Source organism: Myotis daubentonii, chromosome 8, assembly GCF_963259705.1.
Source record: "Myotis daubentonii chromosome 8, mMyoDau2.1, whole genome shotgun sequence".
Classification (NCBI taxonomy): domain Eukaryota; kingdom Metazoa; phylum Chordata; class Mammalia; order Chiroptera; family Vespertilionidae; genus Myotis; species Myotis daubentonii.
In genome coordinates this window covers 88,893,684-88,911,789 of record NC_081847.1, presented here as the reverse complement: position 1 = coordinate 88,911,789, position 18,106 = coordinate 88,893,684, and the positions used below count along the sequence as shown (strand labels likewise).

The 18,106-nt window shown below is 43.7% G+C and overlaps 1 protein-coding gene across 21 annotated transcripts in view; it reads left to right on the top strand.

The window, feature by feature from the left end:
- Positions 1-18,106, top strand: part of DTNA (dystrobrevin alpha) — a 308,637-nt gene that overhangs the window by 196,633 nt on the left and 93,898 nt on the right. For all 21 annotated transcript variants that reach the window (XM_059707355.1, XM_059707354.1, XM_059707356.1 and 18 more), the window contains exons 3-4: positions 1,733-1,800; positions 9,022-9,102. In XM_059707355.1, the coding sequence (XP_059563338.1) occupies positions 1,734-1,800; positions 9,022-9,102 (148 nt within the window). In that variant the 5' untranslated portion in view covers position 1,733. The remainder of the gene's footprint in view (positions 1-1,732; positions 1,801-9,021; positions 9,103-18,106) is intronic.

Genomic DNA, 18,106 nt, shown 5'->3' with positions numbered 1-18,106 from the left:
CACCGTGGGGAGTAATCTTGACAAAATCTAAATCCGTACACATCAATCCCTACTTACACCTTGGTTGGCTCCTGGTGCCTCAGAGCAAAGCTCTGACTGTCTGGACATGACAAAGGTTCTCTGGCTCTGATGCCTGCTCACCTCTCCAGCATCTCCATGTGCACTGCACCCAGCAGTGCCAAACTAGCCCCAATCGCCAAATGCACCCTATACACTTTTCAAAGTGCCACGCTTTCCCCGAGTCCTTCCTTCACTCCTTTCTACCTGGAAAATTCCTATGCGTCCTTTAAAACTGCTCCAGAGTCACTGCTCCTTTGATGCCCTTTTCAGAGAAACTAGCACCCTTACCTTTTGAGCAGTCTTCCGCGAGTGGTTCTGTTCGCTTTAGCCCCACGTAATCAGCCTCTCTCGCAGTCCCATACCTTTCTTGCCACTTCTACAGCTATAATGACCTCATTGTGCATTTGTTGTTTATTGCTTTTGTGTCTTCCCCACTAGAGTGGAAGCACAGTGAGGGTGGGAGCTGGAACTGATCACTGTTTTATGCCCAGAGCTTCGTTTGGTGTCTGGAGTATAGAGGGTATCAATAAAGGTTTGTTAAGCTCAGCGTTGAGGGCTATGAAGGCTCAGAGGAAAGGCATAAACCCAGCCAATCATTGAATTAGGAGGGATTTCAGAGGAAGATACGTCTAAATTGAGACCTGAAGGGTAACTGCAAGTTAGCTAAGCACAGGAAGAGGGCAACCCAGACCAAAAATAAATAATAATAAATAGTATGGACAAAGACCCCTATTGAGAAAGAGGGTCCATGGAAAGACAGGCACAACGATCAGCTGTGCCTTATGCTTACCATGCCCAAGAATCAAAACATAATGGGATCAATATAAATGTATACACATACGTATATAAGAGAGGTGAAACTTTAATTTTTAAAAGTTTAATTAGATAAAATAAAAAATCACCTCCATCAACCTGTAAAATCCTTAATATTTAGCCCAAAGCCCTCTATCAGACTAAACAACATTTCCATTAACTTTCTCATTATCTTCACTTTCCTCAAGTCAAATTTCAATTTTTTTCATTCTCTGTTTTAACTCTTGGTATTTCTTAAGATAGTCCCACTATAGATAGTATGTTTATTTAAGCAGAGAGATGTGAACCTAACCAACCACCTTCCATGAAATTATGTACAGAAAAACGGTGGCAAGTTCCAAACACTCAACTTCGAGGTGAACATTTAGAAAATCATCTGTTTCTAAGTGGAGGTTTGGGTGCACAGGGGACAATTTGCAGCAGAATGTGGTGAAAGGCATTCTGGTCTTGGCGCCCACACGTCTATGCCATTCCCTTCACAAAGTTCACGAGACTCTCAGTCTCCTCGTTTGTTGAATGAGATGCATTATATCTGCTTTATATTCTTCACAGGAATCCCCAAGATTAGACTCACCTAACAGACTGGATAGGACTGTATTTAGTAATAACACACGGTCATTTTCTGCTGTAGATATTTTTGTGTTAGAAAATGAAAAATCAAACAAATACAGCAACATTATATATGCAAAAATATGTACAGCAATTTAAGTTAGTAAAAGTAAAACTATACTTTCGAAATACACAGTGTTAGTTTGGCTCTGTGTCTGTGGCATAGCCACGGCAAGTGTGTTTCTATAGAAATGGCCGTTTGCCTCGTTAGCAGGAGGATAATAGCCGCTGTACCCATTTTGTCTCCTAGAATGATTGAAGATAGTGGGAAAAGAGGAAATACCATGGCAGAAAGAAGACAGCTGTTTGCAGAGATGAGTAAGTACAGAACTTTCATGGAAGACCCTATCGTGTCCATTGAATACACATGAAATTCTATGACTCGGGTACTTTTATTTAAAATTCCAAATTTCTTTGCATAAAATGTAACTTTGAGCATTTTTGCCTCCTAGAAGGGAAAAGTTAAATTAGTGAAATATCACAATGTGTTACTACACTCTGTATTTTATATGAAGGAAAAGTTTCATGGACCTAAATATATGTATATATACACACATACACAACACTTTAGAAACACTATTAAATGTTGGCGTTTAATGGAGTCCACTAAACTTCAAAGTCTGGGTTCATCTCTCTACACTGTCAGCATCCAGCATGTTGTAGGCATTGATAAAATTTGTGAAATGAATCACTGAATGTCTCATCTACTGAATGATGGCATATGTTTCTATGGGAAAGAGGAGTCCTGTGTGATTACCAGACAAAACTATATGCTGTCATTTAGACTTCATGCCATAGGGAAGGATCTGTCCCACAGACCAGTCTCTAAAAAGATGAAAAGTTAAAAAGAACCCACACGCCCTGTTAGCATGGCTCAGTAATTGAGCATCAAACTATGAACCAGGAGGTCATGGTTCGATTCCTGGTCAGGACACATGCCTGGGTTGCAGACTCCATCCTCAGTATGGGGCGTGCAGGAGGCAACCGATCAATGATTCTCATCATGGATGTTTCTCTCTATCTCTCCCTTCATCTCTGAAATCAATAAAAATATTTTTTGAAAGAGCCCTCGAGGGCACCTGCTAGAGAGGGAAACCAAGCCAAGACTGACTCCATTGGAGAATCTATGAAATAGAGGCCATTGGTTTAGGTATAGATATGGTTGTAGTCAGTAATGTCTCCCTTGTAGACCATGTTTCTTATTCATAAGGAGGAAGAACTTGACATTGGGAGGAAAGCACACATCTCAAATGAAAAGTTATAAAGAGAAAAGTACAGTTCTCTTATTGTCTTTTGATCTCTTTTTTCCCCGAATAAAGAATGAGGATAAGCAGAAGTGAGTGGTAAGCCTTTTTCCCTGAAAAGGCAGTAGACAAAAATTAAGTTTCTACTGAAGATTGGAACTGATTGGCAAGAATGAGGGTCAGAGCAGATAAAGAAAGTCCCGGATAATAAGATTCATATTTCCCTTTATCATTTCCTAATAATTGGGCGACACCAAGACAGTGTTGGAACTAACACAAAGGAAAGAAAATTAAAACTGAGATGGGGAATCTCAATCATGCTCCTTGCTTTTTCCACTTTTAGAAACACATCTGCAGTGCCTGTGAGTGTTTCCGCCATGACCTTCCAATTTGCTAGGCCATGTTTGGTACTGTGTCTTCGTTTCTGGCATGGCCAGGCACCTGGACTAATGACCTTATTGAATCAGATCTAGCAGAGCAAGGAACCTCGTTACTGCCTGCCCATCTAAACAAAATACAAGGCAGCACAGATATCCTCCCATATCACAGGTTCTTAGACTGAAAAGGCAGGAGCCAGGTACATCATGGGCCAGTGTTTTGTTACAGAAATTTAAAAAATTTAATATTTAACATAAAAAAAACAGTAAAGTCTTAGGGAAAAATGATAAATTTATTGTTACATTAAAGACTTTATTGGCAAACACACTGTAAGAATTATAAACGTGTACTTATTTAATGATTTTTAAAATACTTACCAAAGGTTGAGTGCCTTCTCCCTGGTGTAGTGCTGAGTACAGAAAAATGCATATGTCGCACATGACTTTTGCGTTGAAGTTGTCCAACTCAAAGAAAGATCAACATAACTTTTATAGCCAAAGAAAGAGGGAGAGCTCTACATTTTTCAAGTTGGGAGAGCTCCTTCAGTGATTACATTTCAAGGGGATGGCTCCCAGGTCCTAGGAAGGCTATATCTGGGCTGTAAAACTGGCCAGAAACTGGGAATTTATGTCTCAGTGGGGCAGATAGCGAATTTACAATGGAAAGTTTTCTAAGTAAAGGCTCTAAGAAAAGGGAGGTCAGAGGCCTAGAGTCAGGAAGAAGCCTGACTAAAGTTTAGTCAAGCTGAGGGGAACATTAAGGCATATTGGCTTTACAAAGGCCAAGGGCAGACAATAACAATTAATAAGAAGAACAACTGATAAGAAATCCTGGCAAATTCAGGTGATTGCAGCACATGTGCGTAGCACATCTACTCTGAGCAGGAAGTAGAAAGAAACGGCAAAGAAATGAAATTAAGAGTCACGTGGGCTCACTAAAACAGCAAAATAGACTAGCCTTACATATAAAAACAACAACAATAGTAGCTCCATGGCCGCCTCCTTGATTAAAGAAATTCTGGGCAAGCTGCCCTTAAACCAAAGAGCACCTTCAGGATAATGCCCTAATGATCAGTTTAGCTAGTACCTTAGACTAAAGCTGAAAACACTCCTTAAATGTAAATGTCTTGGCCTTTCCAGTCATTGAATAAGTTTATCAGCTGAAATAAGTTTATTAACCTGGATTTTAGCAGAATCAATAGTTTGTGCTTGGAATTAAACTCACCTTCTCTGTCTTCCTGCTGTCAGAGCACATTTACTCCGCCTTGTGCGACACGTGCTTGTGCGCATATCCACGTCACGCACCACGAGCTCCTCCGTAGGGACAGACCCCGGGCATTTACCTTAAATCCATTCCCCTGGATGCTGAATCAATGTTGGTTTAAAAGCCTCCAGGACAGGATAGGTAGGTTTTATTGAGGGGAAGCTGATTGGAAAACATTCTTTCAGAACTTGGGAGGCTTCCTAACAAGAGAAGAGAGGTCTTCGCCAGAAATCAAAGGGTAAATGCGGGCACTCGACGAGCACTGCTGAATGTCTGAAGGCGGTCTTCCCTCAGAGTGCTCACTACAGAGCGTGTTTCTGCAATGCTCACTGTGAGTTAGGAAAACTGACTTCAAAAATTCAGAAAAAGGGCATGGGTGTTGCTGCTACCACAGGCCACAGTGGATGCAATGACTATTTTTACTTACTTCTTTATCTCTCATGCTCTTCAGCCTCTTCAAAATGTTAGCACCATGGGTCACTATCCTGCAAATTCTCTCTTGTGTCACCACCACCCGGGTCTGGTCCTCTGCTTTTTCTGACCACTCTATTTCTCTTTTCCTGTCTCTCAGTATCTTCCCAGCCATCTGACGTCAGATTTTACCAAAGTTTTGTTCTTGCCCAATTCTTTTCATATACAATTTGATTTCCTGTCAAGGCTTCACCATTGTTATTTTGGCTCTAAGTGTCCAGGAATTCCTTTAGAACCACCTCTCATAGTCTCAGGAACCAGTATATCCAGAGCAGCCAGCATGTAAACACAGTGTCTCTTCTAGCCTTGCTTCCTCACAGTCAGAGCTTATACTGATGGAGCAGCTTAAGGTGGGCTCACTATCAATTGCATTAATAGTGCCCATCACAAAAAAGCCATGTCCCTGCCCGGGGTTCTGCTTTCCAGTATTTTCAAAGTCATGCAGTCCTTGAACAACTACCAAACAGCGAGGCACTGTTCAGATCATGAACAAAAGATAGTGGTAACCCTAGACATTTCAACATGCTAAGAACAAGGATTGCTCTATTGACTTTACTTCCTTATTCATTTATTCAAATTCCATCTCTTTTCATAGAGGAATTAAGTCAGCTAATTTCCCTTTTTAATAAGGCTACTAGACTGTTAGCTCAGGAAAATATCATAGGCTAAAAATGGACCTTAATCTCATCAAGACACTAACAAAGTCTCTTAAGTTGTGCATGTGTTGGAGAAACATGAGCTGGATCACCATACAATTAGGGAGATTTGCAGGTAGTGTTATGACCATGTCTAAAGGGTAAGTAATGGGCAGTCAACCTGGAGGGTGGCCCCTAGAAGTACCAGAAGACTCTTTGTGGCCCTGTCAGGCCCTTGGTTTTAAGCTATAATTTGGACACAGAAGACATGCAGCTACTTCCAGGTAGGCTATGAATCTACAGATTTTCAAGAAGAGACTGCACACGTAAACTTGAATTAAGTGTATGGTTTATTGAGGCAGAGACAAATACATTTATTTTGAGCAAGAGCCTGCATGCCATACATCAGGTCAGAGGTGGGGGTTTTTGTTTGTTTTGGGGTCTGTTGGGTTTTTTTGGTTCCAGAACTCATTATGGATCTTGTGTTTGCCACTTACATTGTCGGTGCAAGGTAGTGTGCTGCTATATCTGAAAGGCTAATTTTCCTTGCTCACCACATCCCTATTAATATTGAGGCCTTATATCCTCAGCCAAGAAGAATATACATAAATAGGAAACACTGACAGACCTACAGATCTATTGCTGATTCTTAAATAAAACAGAGGGTCTGTTAAGTCCATGTCGTGGTGGGGCAGGTGAGCAGTCAGTGCACTCCTGTCCCTACGTATCAGCTCTCCTTCCCTCTTCCTGCTCCTGGAGAGGCGCACCTGTCCCATGTTGCCCCGGGACCTCTATGGGAGGGAGGTGCAGAGGAGCCAGGGTTTCTCTGCTCAGAGGCTCAGGTCTTGCTGGAACTAAGAAATTGAACTATGTGCTGCATCATCATCCGTTTCTACCTGGGGCTTAAATCATTATTCTTGAAAAACTTACACAAATAATCTATGTCCCTAATGACTTCTTCTAAAGGATTACTTACAGATATTGAGACTTCCCTGATGGTTGAGCCAAAATCCGCATCAATAAGACAACACCCTCATCCTGGGGAAAAGACAGATTTAGCATCCGGGTATTTCTGATCATTGCTCTGCCTGGTTATCCAGCATCCATGAGCCTCTCAGATGTAGAGGACCTGAAACTGGGAAGCCCCTATGAAATGCCAGTGAGAAAATAAAATTTTTAAAAATATCAGAAAGGTTAGAAACATGAGCTAAAAAAAAAATAAAAGAAACTAAGTATGAAATCCTACCTGTAGCCCCCACCCCAAATAAGCATTTAAATTGAAAATAGGGGAAAATATGACTTAGTATAAGTACATATAATTTTTTAAAAATAGCTTCTTAATAAGCTACAAGCTTACCAAGAGCCCAAGAATGAATTGCATTAGTAAGTGTCCTTATCAAAGGTGATAGTAGTTACTTCCTTTATTCTATACAGGTTGGGTTAATTTTGTAGATCTTGTGTCAAGGAGATACTAGCCAGTCATGGAATAGGGCGATGAGAATGGTTAGGGCCCCAAATCTTTGCCTGATGATAATGAGGATAATAATGGCCACCTCCATGTATGGAAGCTAATTGTGAGGCGTGCTCAGTGGTAGACATTGTGCTTCAGATGGCTGTGCAGTTGAACCTCTTGGACCTGAAAAGTCAAGGAGAAGCTACCTCCCCAGCTAAACCCTAAACTCGTGATAGCAGGGCCTTTTGTACATGATCTTCAGATGGTAATGAAGATGCTAACAGTGATCATGATAGTGGCTTCCCATTGTCTGAGAAGTAAATTCTCAAGTGCCAGGAGAAAAAGATTATGTGGCTCCAGAAGGGAAACCAGGTCAAATGGATTGAAGTTGCAGAAAGGCAAGTTAAAATCAAATGCAAAAAAGAAATTTCTGTCACTTGCTGTTGCTCAGAAATGGCACAGGAGGCCCATCTGCTTGCTGTAAAGTTCTCGCTAGGTGCCAGCCACGTAGGTTACCAGCCAATAAAGTTGATATTATCCCCCTTTTACACATGAGGAAATAACTTTTAAAACTTGTCAAAGTTCACACAGCAAGTCCATTTATTTTCACTATGTTATAATCATCCCTGTCATTGCAAATAATCCTCATGGCCATTGGCTAAAATGTCTACCTCTGGAGAACATGTGGAAGGGAATTTCTCGATTGCCTCTTTGATCCTTCAAGTACCCGGTATCAACGAGCCTGTTTGTCAAGTAATACACTTCTGTAAGAATTAATATTTAGTTACATGCCTTATTAAACCATGAAGTAATGGGAGTATTGATAGTGTTTTTCAATGAATCTAAAGAGATCCGTTTGAGTTGAGGGAATGCTAAATGCTCTCAGTGAAGGACACTTGTTCATTCATCCCAAGTTTCATTAGGAGAGTGAGTAATTGGTCACCTAATATAATTACTTTCAGGCCAGTTCATTTGCTTGCTACCCTAACTATTATATTTAGAAGCATCTATGGAGCTCTTTTACTGGTGGAGAGAAAGTTCAACACATGTCAAAACCAGGTATGGGCCTTTGTATCTGTATGAACCAGAAGCACGGGCTTCGATGAAGCCAAAGAGTTAGAAGCAGAGAACTGACCTTGTTCAAAGTCTGCTGTGTCCCAGACACAGTCTAGAGATGAACCCATTTGGAGTAAACTCAGGTTACGTAACAAGCAGCCTGTCTGCAAGGGGAAGTTCTGGGGTAGAGTAGTGGGGACTCTTGTTGGAAGATAGGATGGGAAGAGCTTGCAGAGGAACTTGGATTCTGAGCAGAGGAGCCTTCCGACTGGGTGCTGTGGGCATCATAAGCCACACGGGATTCCTGAGTGGAACGAACAGGGAACGCAGCTCAGAAACATAAGGAGCATGTTCCTCTTTGTCAGGAAGGGAAGGGAAACCACTGTGTAAGCGAAGCAGTTGTTTTCAGAAAGGAGTCTCCTCCGAGGCTGACAGGGAGACGGCGGTGAGATGCGGGGAATAATGGGGAATACCTGCACAGCGCTCACTGTGCGCCAGGCAGTGCTCTCGGTGCCTTGGGTAGAGTCATTCATTTACCCTGACAGCGTATGACGTCAACAGTAGTGGGGTCCCCATCCCTGTCTTCCAGACGAGATAACGAGGACTTCCGAAAGCATTCGGCCTCAGGTCAAGCAGAAAAGATGCCCAACATTCGGCAGGTGCCCACCCACAGCCTCGGTCTAAGGACCAGTGACAGCGCGTTTAAAATGATGGCGATGATATTACTATCGCTTCCATCTGGCTGTTCAAGTCACAGCTTGAGCAGACTGCTCCCTCGTGGCAGCCTCTGCAGGGCTGAGGTTGGGTGTCTTGGCCGGTGAACACGGTTGACAACCTGACCTTCAGCGTTGATCACACGTGCTCTCTTCCCATAACCTGAGGGATACGGGACAGACCTTTTCACATCTTCAAGTTATATTTGTGTTCTAATAACAACAAAATTAAGTGCATGGGTTACATTTATAGTTGTTTTCTTTAAAAATGTTATAAATTCCCTTCCACGCACATGGCATACCATATGTGTACGTTTCCCCCCCAGGAGCTCAAGAGCTGGATCGAATCCGACTCTCCACCTACAGAACAGCGTGCAAGCTCCGGTTTGTTCAGAAGAAATGCAATTGTAAGTATGCCAGTTGTTTGCAGTAATTACCTTCATGAGTCCTATCAGTGACACTCATTACTTAGTTTATTAAAACTAGGTTTTCTGGTAAGAATTAACAAAAATATGTTTACACAACAATGAAACGAATGTTATGATATACAAGTGATAGTGAGACAATGCCCAAGTAATTCTCAAGGCTTAATTACTCTAAACTGCTAAGGTATATTCCAGTGATGGCGAACCTTTTGAGCTCAGCGTGTCAGCATTTTGAAAAACCCTAACTTAACTCTGGTGCCATGTCACATATAGAAATTTTTTGATATTTGCAACCATAGTAAAACAAAGATTTATATTTTGATATTTATTTTATATATTTAAATGCCACTTAACAAAGAAAAATCAACCAAAAAAATGAGTTCGCGTGTCACCTCTGACACGCATGTCATAGGTTCGCCACCACTGGATATTCCTTCCTGCCATTGGAGTGGTTAAAATCTGGAGGAATGTTCTCCTTCTTCTCTCCAGCCTGGGTGTTGCAAACGCAGTGCCATCCAAATGGTTTCCAAGACCTTTGTAAAATACCAAACACGAAGTCCTCCTTCTATCTGTGTTTCCTTTACAAGTGTAGGAAAATGTTTATAATCTCTGGAAAATAATCCAGCTTCTTTTTGAAACTAGAAAATTTACCCTTTGTATCAGAATACTAACTATATTTGCCAGCATTCAACAGTAGCAAGAAAAGAGACAAGAATACTGAAAGAAACAAAGGAACTTGCGTAGTTTTTCCCCTAATTTTAAAATGTAAGCAGCAGGCTAGATCAGTAATCACGGTGAGCAGGCTCATGTTCCCTTCTGGGTCAGTGCTTCCATCATATCGCCACATTCATTACCTCTTGGAAATATTAATACTTTGTTTTAAAAACAGGCTGCTATAAAAAATTAGTAACTCTTCTCATTTTCTAATTACTATGGATGCCTTAAAAAATGAAAACCATGTTATCTTGAGTGCATACACACAGTTCTTGAATAATTGCCATGAGGATTAGATAGTTGGTGAACGAAAAACCAGCCATGCCACATCTCTACCCTCCCAGAGTCTCCCCCAGATGTTTCTTGGGGCACCGGGCAGGCCACCCCCAGCCCACACTTCTAGGCTTATTGCTAATCACGACTCAGGATAGGCAGTGTGCCGTCTTCCCCGTGTCGCTTATCTGCAGCTGGTCCGCAGCCCCAGAGATGGGGCTGAAGTTTGGGGCAGGAGAAGAATGGAGGAATAACATCAAAGACTTGTTTTGACTCCTCACAGAAGCTAAACCAATGCTCCCCTCTCCCCCCCACCCCGCCCCCCAAAACAAAGGAGTGAGAGGAGGCCACTGGCCTTGGGAAGGCATCTCTGGTTGTACTTGGAGTCTGGGTATTGCGGGCCTAGTGTTCAAGGCCAAGGAAAATGCTTCCCCAGAAGCAAAGCTTTCCCTCCCCCGCATCCTCATCATCCTCATTTACGCAAAAAGAGTCAAAGAATCGCCATGTCTTCGGCAATGAAAAGGTGATGGAGTCCTCCCTTTTTCTTTACCTCGTTACCAGTGGCCCTCAAAATAGAAAGCAGGGGAGGGGAGAGGAGATAGGAGTTCTGTCTCCTCAAAGCATTGCCAAGCAGAGCTTCTCTTAGGTTATTTTCAGTAGAAGCAGGGCGTTTCAAAATGGCATTGCAAAATGGTAAGGATGAATAAGTGAGTGAATGAATGAATGAATGAATGAATGAACGAACGAATAAATAATAAAATAAATGAATGAGGAGGGAAGAAGGGAGAAAGGAAGGAAGGAAAGGAGAGAGGGAGGGAAGGAAGGAGAGAGGAAGGAAGGTTCATAGTGATTCGTCAACCCTGCACCAGCGTTACAGAGGGCACACACTGCTGTCCCTAACTGGGTCCAGCAACCCACGGGCCGTATTTTATTCCTCCTTGTCTCTGATAAAGGCCATTTCTCCTTCTTGGGCATCTCTTCTTCCTCTTCCTATTCTTTTCTGGCGCTCATCCTTACCCTCTATCCAGAATCGTGGCATGGTTACACTGACATTCTTGGAAAACAGTTACTGTCTTGGAAGATAGTGATAGTCCCTCCCTGGGTGAAAGAGAACCTTCACACCCGCCCAGTGGCCCGCAATGAGTCCATTCATTTACCTCTTAAAAAACGGAGAATGAACTCCACGTTTGCACTGTGCTAGGCACCAAGGACAAAGCGATGGGGAGTAAACGCAGTCCCTGCTTCGAAGCTGCCCGAAGTCTAAGTGGGTAGATGGATTTCTAAACAGACTCATCAAACAGGGTGGATGTGTAATGATATGAATTCGCACATGGGATTGTGGGAGCACCGGGAAGGCGGTGCCCTGACCTGGGTGTGGGGGCTGCTGAGAGGAGTTTCCTGGACAGGGAGACAACGGGGCTGAATCTTAAAGAATTGGTGGACAGTAAGCAGAAAACGTGTGATTTGCTTTACAATGTACCTTACAAACTTTGTACATTTTAGGATGAGAAAAGCATTGCATTCTACACAAACTAGACAAGACGAAGGCTCAAAGAAAAAATACAAGCTTATGTTGAATGCTCTGCTAAAATTAACTTTCTTTTTCAAATTGTTTCCACGTTGATGCAAGTGTTATATGTGTCTGCCGAGTTTTCCTTCCTGGCAATAAACAGAACAGTTGTGATACTGGGGTACTTCCAGAGCGCCAACACGATTGAGCCGGGCTTATTCTAATCAGAGTTGGAGCTTTTCTTTTAGAAAGAGAACCAGAAGCACTGGTGTTTATGTGACGTGTTCGTCAATATTAACTACCCCTGTAAGAGAGGGAGAAAATTGTCTGCAATAAAACCCAGCTCAAAGTAAATTATGGTACCTTATAATGGAGTTTTACTCTACAATATAAGAAAAAAATCCAGATAGTGTATCTGTAACTGCATTGCTTTATTGGAAATTCATATGCAGTGTTTACTTCACAGAAATTGATAGACCTTAACTGAAAATGGCTTGTTCATTTTGAGGTCCAGACATTATTTACAGATAAAATTTATTTTGTGAATTACCAGAACCAAACTTTAAAAATGTATAATGGAGGGGGGAAACATAAAAACTGACACTTGTAAAGTCACCCTCTAGGAAAAATAAACATTGTCTGGATATAGCATGGAGAGCATACATTTTTTATGAGATTTCTTTCTTATCTAAATTTAAAGATCAGAAGTGTTAGTTAATTCCCCACATTTTCTCCCCCACCGCCCTTGCCTGCTCGTTTATGGGGTCGCGTCTGCAGTGCCGATCCCCATCACTGACACCCATGCTCATTCCCTCTAGCGCAGTCCTTGTGGATGCCGAGAATTACTGATCCCAGTGTTTGCACAGACGTCATAGAAGAGGCCAGGAAGCTGTGGCCTGTGGACTAACTGGGCCCAGCACCTATTTCTGTCTAGACTGTGAACTCGGAATACGTGAAGATTTGTAACCAATTTGAAAAGAGAAAAGAGAACACCAATGTGTGATCCCAATCACGCAAAATGTTTTTCTCACAAAAAAGGATTTCAGTTTGCTTATTGATAGATGATCATTAAAAAAAAATTGTACTCATTTATTATACTTTTAATTTTATCAAAATGTGAAATTTCTTTCCTCTTTTGTTATATACAGGGTGGAGTAAAAGTGGGTTTACAGTTATGAGTACATAAAACAGAGTTTATTCTTGTATTATTCTTTATTAATTAGTGCATTGTTTTTCATAAGAACAACTGTAAACCTACTTTTGCCCCAGTCTGTATATGCCAACATAGTATCTACATAATATTAATTCATTATATGGTGGTGCCCCTCCGCCCACAAGAAACATTCAGCATCCTCTGCTATAAAAGAAGAGTTATAAGAAGCTCTATTTTTTTTAGGCAATAAATTCCTTCAATTTTGTCCATAGGATTTGTCTTCCAAATCAGCTTCTTTCCTCACCATTCATCTTTACACCCTATCATTCTCCCCCTCCCCACACTGTAACTAGCACATTCTCTAATAAAGTGAAAGAACAGATCTCTCTTGAAGTTAGGGACAAGTTGGCTGGAAAAATGGTGCAGAATGGAGAATACACATCCAGGCCTGATACTCCCTTCTAATCAACAGCCTTCTCTTTAACTTCCAGATTTTCTGGTAACCCTCCATGAAAATAAATATCCTGTGTACCACGTATAGGCATGTGTGCAATGGTAACGTTTCGGCCTTTACCTTAAACAAATGGCTTTTCTGCTGTCACGTTATTTCCTCGCTCGGTGTTGCATGGTTAATGATCCAGATACCTGTAATGTCAGCACATGTTTCTTTCAGAAATTACTTTAAAGTCAATGAAATGCAACCTTAAGTTCATGAACAACAAAAAGCAATGAGAGAAATAAATCAGAGTTCTGCTCCCTCCTGTTTACAGGGAACAAAAGCAAGGAGACTGGGGGGGCGGGGGGGTGGGGGGCACTGCTGTCCACCACAACTGACATTACACCACCTTCAGTGCCTCTGGCCACAGTCTGAAGTTTCTTTCTATCACTCCTATCGATTAAAATTTAATTAAAATTTTGTTTAAAGGGAAAGACGAAAAGATATATACTTGTATCTGAACTTTCAGTTTCTCAAAGTATCATTCCTCCAGTAAATGAAGCATTTTTAAAAGTATCCCTCATCCAGCTATAATTTAGGGCAGTGGTCTGCGAACCACTGGTGGTCCATGAGGTCCAAAAGGTTGGCAACTGCTGCTTTAAAGTATATCTGCTTTTGTCTTTAATAGCTCTAAACTTTCAGGATTTCTTATGAACCATAAAAGAAAAAATGCAGACACCTATTTACCTAAAGGTTTCTCTCTCCCTACAAAATTAACCCTAGTGAGTGCTATCCGTGTGGTAAGACCTGAATAAATATTCTTCCGTGAATGAACAAATAGGCTACACTCTTCACCATCCAGGTGACTAGTTTTATGTTGCAAGAGTAGCCTTTCGGTGTTTTTTAGTAACAAATACTAATATTCTGTTCGTGGTGGGGGTTTTTAGCATAGTCCTTCTCTCTGCCTCATTTTTAAGCGTGTGGATTTGAGGCTGCTGATATCCGTGTTCTACCATTGCCTAACAAATTGCTACACTTGGCAGCTTAAAACAGCACACATTTACTATCTCAGTTTCTGGAGGTCGGAAATCCTACACAGCTTGTTGGATTCTCCGCTCAGGAGCTGAAATCAGCGTGCTGGCTGGGTCTGAGGTTCTCATCTGGAGCTCAGATGAGGACTAGCTGCTGGCAGAATTCATTTCCTTGTGGTTGAAGGACTGTGGTTCCCATTCCCTCTGATAGTCAGGGTGGTACTCTCAGCTCCTAGCAGCCACCCATACTTCTCACCACATGGCCCCACAGGCTGCTCAGAGCATGGGCGTTCACTGCCTCTTCCAGGCCAGCCAGAGTGTGTTCCTCTGACTTCCCTTCCCCCTCTGTGACCGGCCAGAGAAAACTCTAATGTTACAGGACTCCTGTGATTAGGTCAGGCCCACCCGGATAATCTCCCTGTTTTAAGGCCGACTGATTCAGGACCTTAATTCCATCTGCAAGACCCCCTCACAGCAGGACTTGGATTAGTGTCTGAGTAACTGAGAGAAGGTAAACAGCATGGACCAGGAATCGGGGAGGGAGGGGAGCATCTTAGGATTCTGTCTGCCCCACCGCCCAAGACTATATAGACTTCTCCCTTTTCCAGATGAGGACATGTAGAACATTGGGTGAAAAAACAAAGTTTAAAGTAAAAATCTCTAGCAGAGAAGTAGATCCCCCAAAAGAGAAGAATTGAAAGGGGAAGCTAGGACTCTCTCCAGTAAGGAGTCGGCGGAAGAGTGGGAGGCTTGGTGGGGAAATGAAGTGGCCGATGACAAACCCTTGGAGCACAGTTCTCTCTGTTTGTATTGCTCCCAATGTTTGTGATGCTCACTCTCATCCCTGATGCTGAGTCACACTAGACACATGTTTAGAATAAAAGGAAGTTCATTGCCGGAATACAGCGTTCCCAAAAACCCCTGTGGGGAAGTCGGCGGTGGCGGCAGAACAAGCCGTTAACGTTTTCCACTGTGGGATGCGCAGCCAAAACCATGCCTCCCTGGGCACCCTGGCCTGGCACGTTGTTTCCCCTTAGTCGGAGCAAACTTCTGCTCCTCCTTTTCGTGGCTTTTGTTTTTTAAGATCTTAAAACTCCAGGGGTTTGCTTTTTTCTTAGTACTTTGATTTTCAGAGAACACCGGAAGCTTTACCTGACCAGACTGCTGCCCCTGCCACCTGTGACCCAGGCGCTACCGCTGGTCTTGTTTCTCAGCATCGGGACGTCCCATCAGCCAGCTCCCTTCCCTGTCTCCCGCTCTGCATTCTGCCCGGAAGCCATGCCAAGCAAGCACATTCACTCTCACAATTTAGGAAAGTGCCTCATCTTCTCAAACCCCGGGCACGTGGGAAAGAGTGATACACACAGAGGAATGCCTTCCACGCCTCCTCAGCCCCATCTGACAGGTGCCAAAGCAAGACCGATGACCTTCCCGGACGGGTCTGCCAAGCTGTGCTCTTGGGAGGCTGCTGATCGGCCCAGAGCCAGTCATCAGAGTAACGAAGGGACACCCAGGGGTGCCGCCCCAGCCTGGCACCAGGACCTCGGGCTCTGAGGGACACAGAGGAAACAGAAGACAGACTGGAGGGCCGGGCCGGGAGAACGGCCTCTCGCACACAGCGCACCTGGGACCCTACAGGACAGGGATCGCTGCTGTCACCTCGATTTATTCCTGGGCTGCGTTGACATTATCAGTCATTTGCTGTTGTTATCAGTCACGCGTGTATTTCTCATTCAGCAAATGTGGGCAAGATTTACCGCATGCCAAGCATTATGCTGGACCCGGGGAGCAAAGTGTGGTGACAGTCCTTAGTGTACACATTTAGTATTGGAATAACCTCAGGTTTAGAATCTAATGAATGTGTTCTATGTATTCTAAAGCTTCTCATTCTGTAATACCAAGTGGTAGACACACCCTAAAACGTTGCTATATAAACTCATATCCAGCCTTTTAGTCCCCTCAGCAAACCTTCATTTTCTAAAGAAAAAGTACTTAGAAGGATAGTGATTAAAAGAAATCAAATATGTATATAGCTGTTGAAATAGATTGTCTGTAGCTACCTTTACTCGTTCATGGTGCTGGGCTGGGACTGCCTTACCTGCTTTTCATTCGGGACTTGAAAGGTTCTGCTCGTCCCAGGTGAGGAGAGCAGTAAGTGCTCCCCTTGGATAGGTGCCAGATAGAATCACACCATTGCGAACAGACCTTCCGGCTTCCAGATACGAGCCCAGTGCCATGGCCAACAGTCCCTGCCCTCCCAGGCCGCCCAGCCTTGCCCGCAGGAGGCAAGCATGTGACCACGCAGCCTGCCGCAGAGCTAGCAATGGCTCCAGCCCTACATCACTTAGTTTCTCGGAAAAGTAATGAACTCCCATGTGAGGTCAAGTGGGATGCACTTTATTTGGCAAACCGGACACTGCAGAGTGAGACACTGATATTATAATGTAGAGACGGATACGCTGAGGGAAAGCTCTATGGCCAAACAGAATCAGAATCTACTCGGAATATGGTCCTAGTCATCACTGCCTTCCATGTTTTATTCTGAGTTTTCAATCAATGACAGACAAGGACTTGATTAGAATCAGTGCTTCAGCCTGTGTTTCCCCGGAAAGCGGACTCCACAGCAAGGCTTGACCGGAAGCTGTTCGTTTGGATACTGAAGCCAGAGCAGAACTGGAACAAGAAAGGAAAAGCAACAGATCGTGTGGGACCCACTGAGGAACCTTGTGAACTGCACCGAGGAACTGCCCCCCCAGGAGACAGGAGGAGGAGGGACTGAGCCGGTGGCTGTGCCCTGCACTGGGCAGGGGGCCTGCGCTTGCACTGACGGCCGCACCTGGGAGAGCCTTAGGTGGGGTCCAGGTGTCAGGCTGAGGCGTCACGGGGAAACAGCAGGCGCCTGAGCCAGGGGCTGGCTGGTCGCAGCCTCATGGCACTGCCGGAAGTCTAGGCCATGACGGTCGTCTACAGGGGCTGGAGGAAGAGGTGGAGCCATGATTTTGAAATGCTACCAAGAGGGGTCTGAAACCTTGCCTACTGTGTCCCTTGGCTTTCTGCATTGGAGATTTCCTCGTCAGTATTTTCTACTAACTCTTTAAAAGATGTTTTTTCTACACAAGGTACACTTCCCATGTTCTTGACCTCGCTCAAGATCATCTGCAGCCATCCAGGGACCTGTTCATCCCAAATGCTTGCCCGGCTCCCGAACATCTTTCCATGCACGAGGAAATGAGGCCATAGCTATCGTCCGAGTGGAGGAGTAAAATGCATTTTCTATTTTCTATCAGATTGTTTGCTCTCATTGCACAAAGACAATTAATTATGTGTCTGAACAGAACAGGTTGGGGGCAGGACAAAGTAACGCTTCCAAGCCGGTTGCCGCTACCCGCTCTGCAGTGTCCCTGCGCACTTTGTCTGTCAGTGTTCATGCAGCCAGGTGGGCACAGGATGCAGGGTCGCCGAGATCAACGGCTACCAGGGAAAAGTGTGGGACAGTCCTCATGGTCGCTAGCCCTGTGGATGCTCTTCCTCTTGTCACGTGGCCTCTGGCAGTGAGGATTCTGGCCATCTGCTCAAGTCATGGTGTGCAAGGAATAATGAAGGCCCTATGGAAGCCCTGCTCGGTGTGTCTTAGAAGATGAGGCGAAGGAACGATTCTAGGGATTATATGCAGTGTCAGGCAAGCTGTAGGCACTCTAGGCCATTCCCCAAGCAGTAATGGGCTCCCAGTTTGAACAACACATTCTGCGGGTAGCCACGAGGAATAGAGAGATGGCCAAGACATAGTCCATGTCTTCAGGTTGCTCATAACTTAGCGCTATGGTCCTTCAGCTTCTCTCCCCTTGTTTCTTTGGGAGAATCTGATGAAA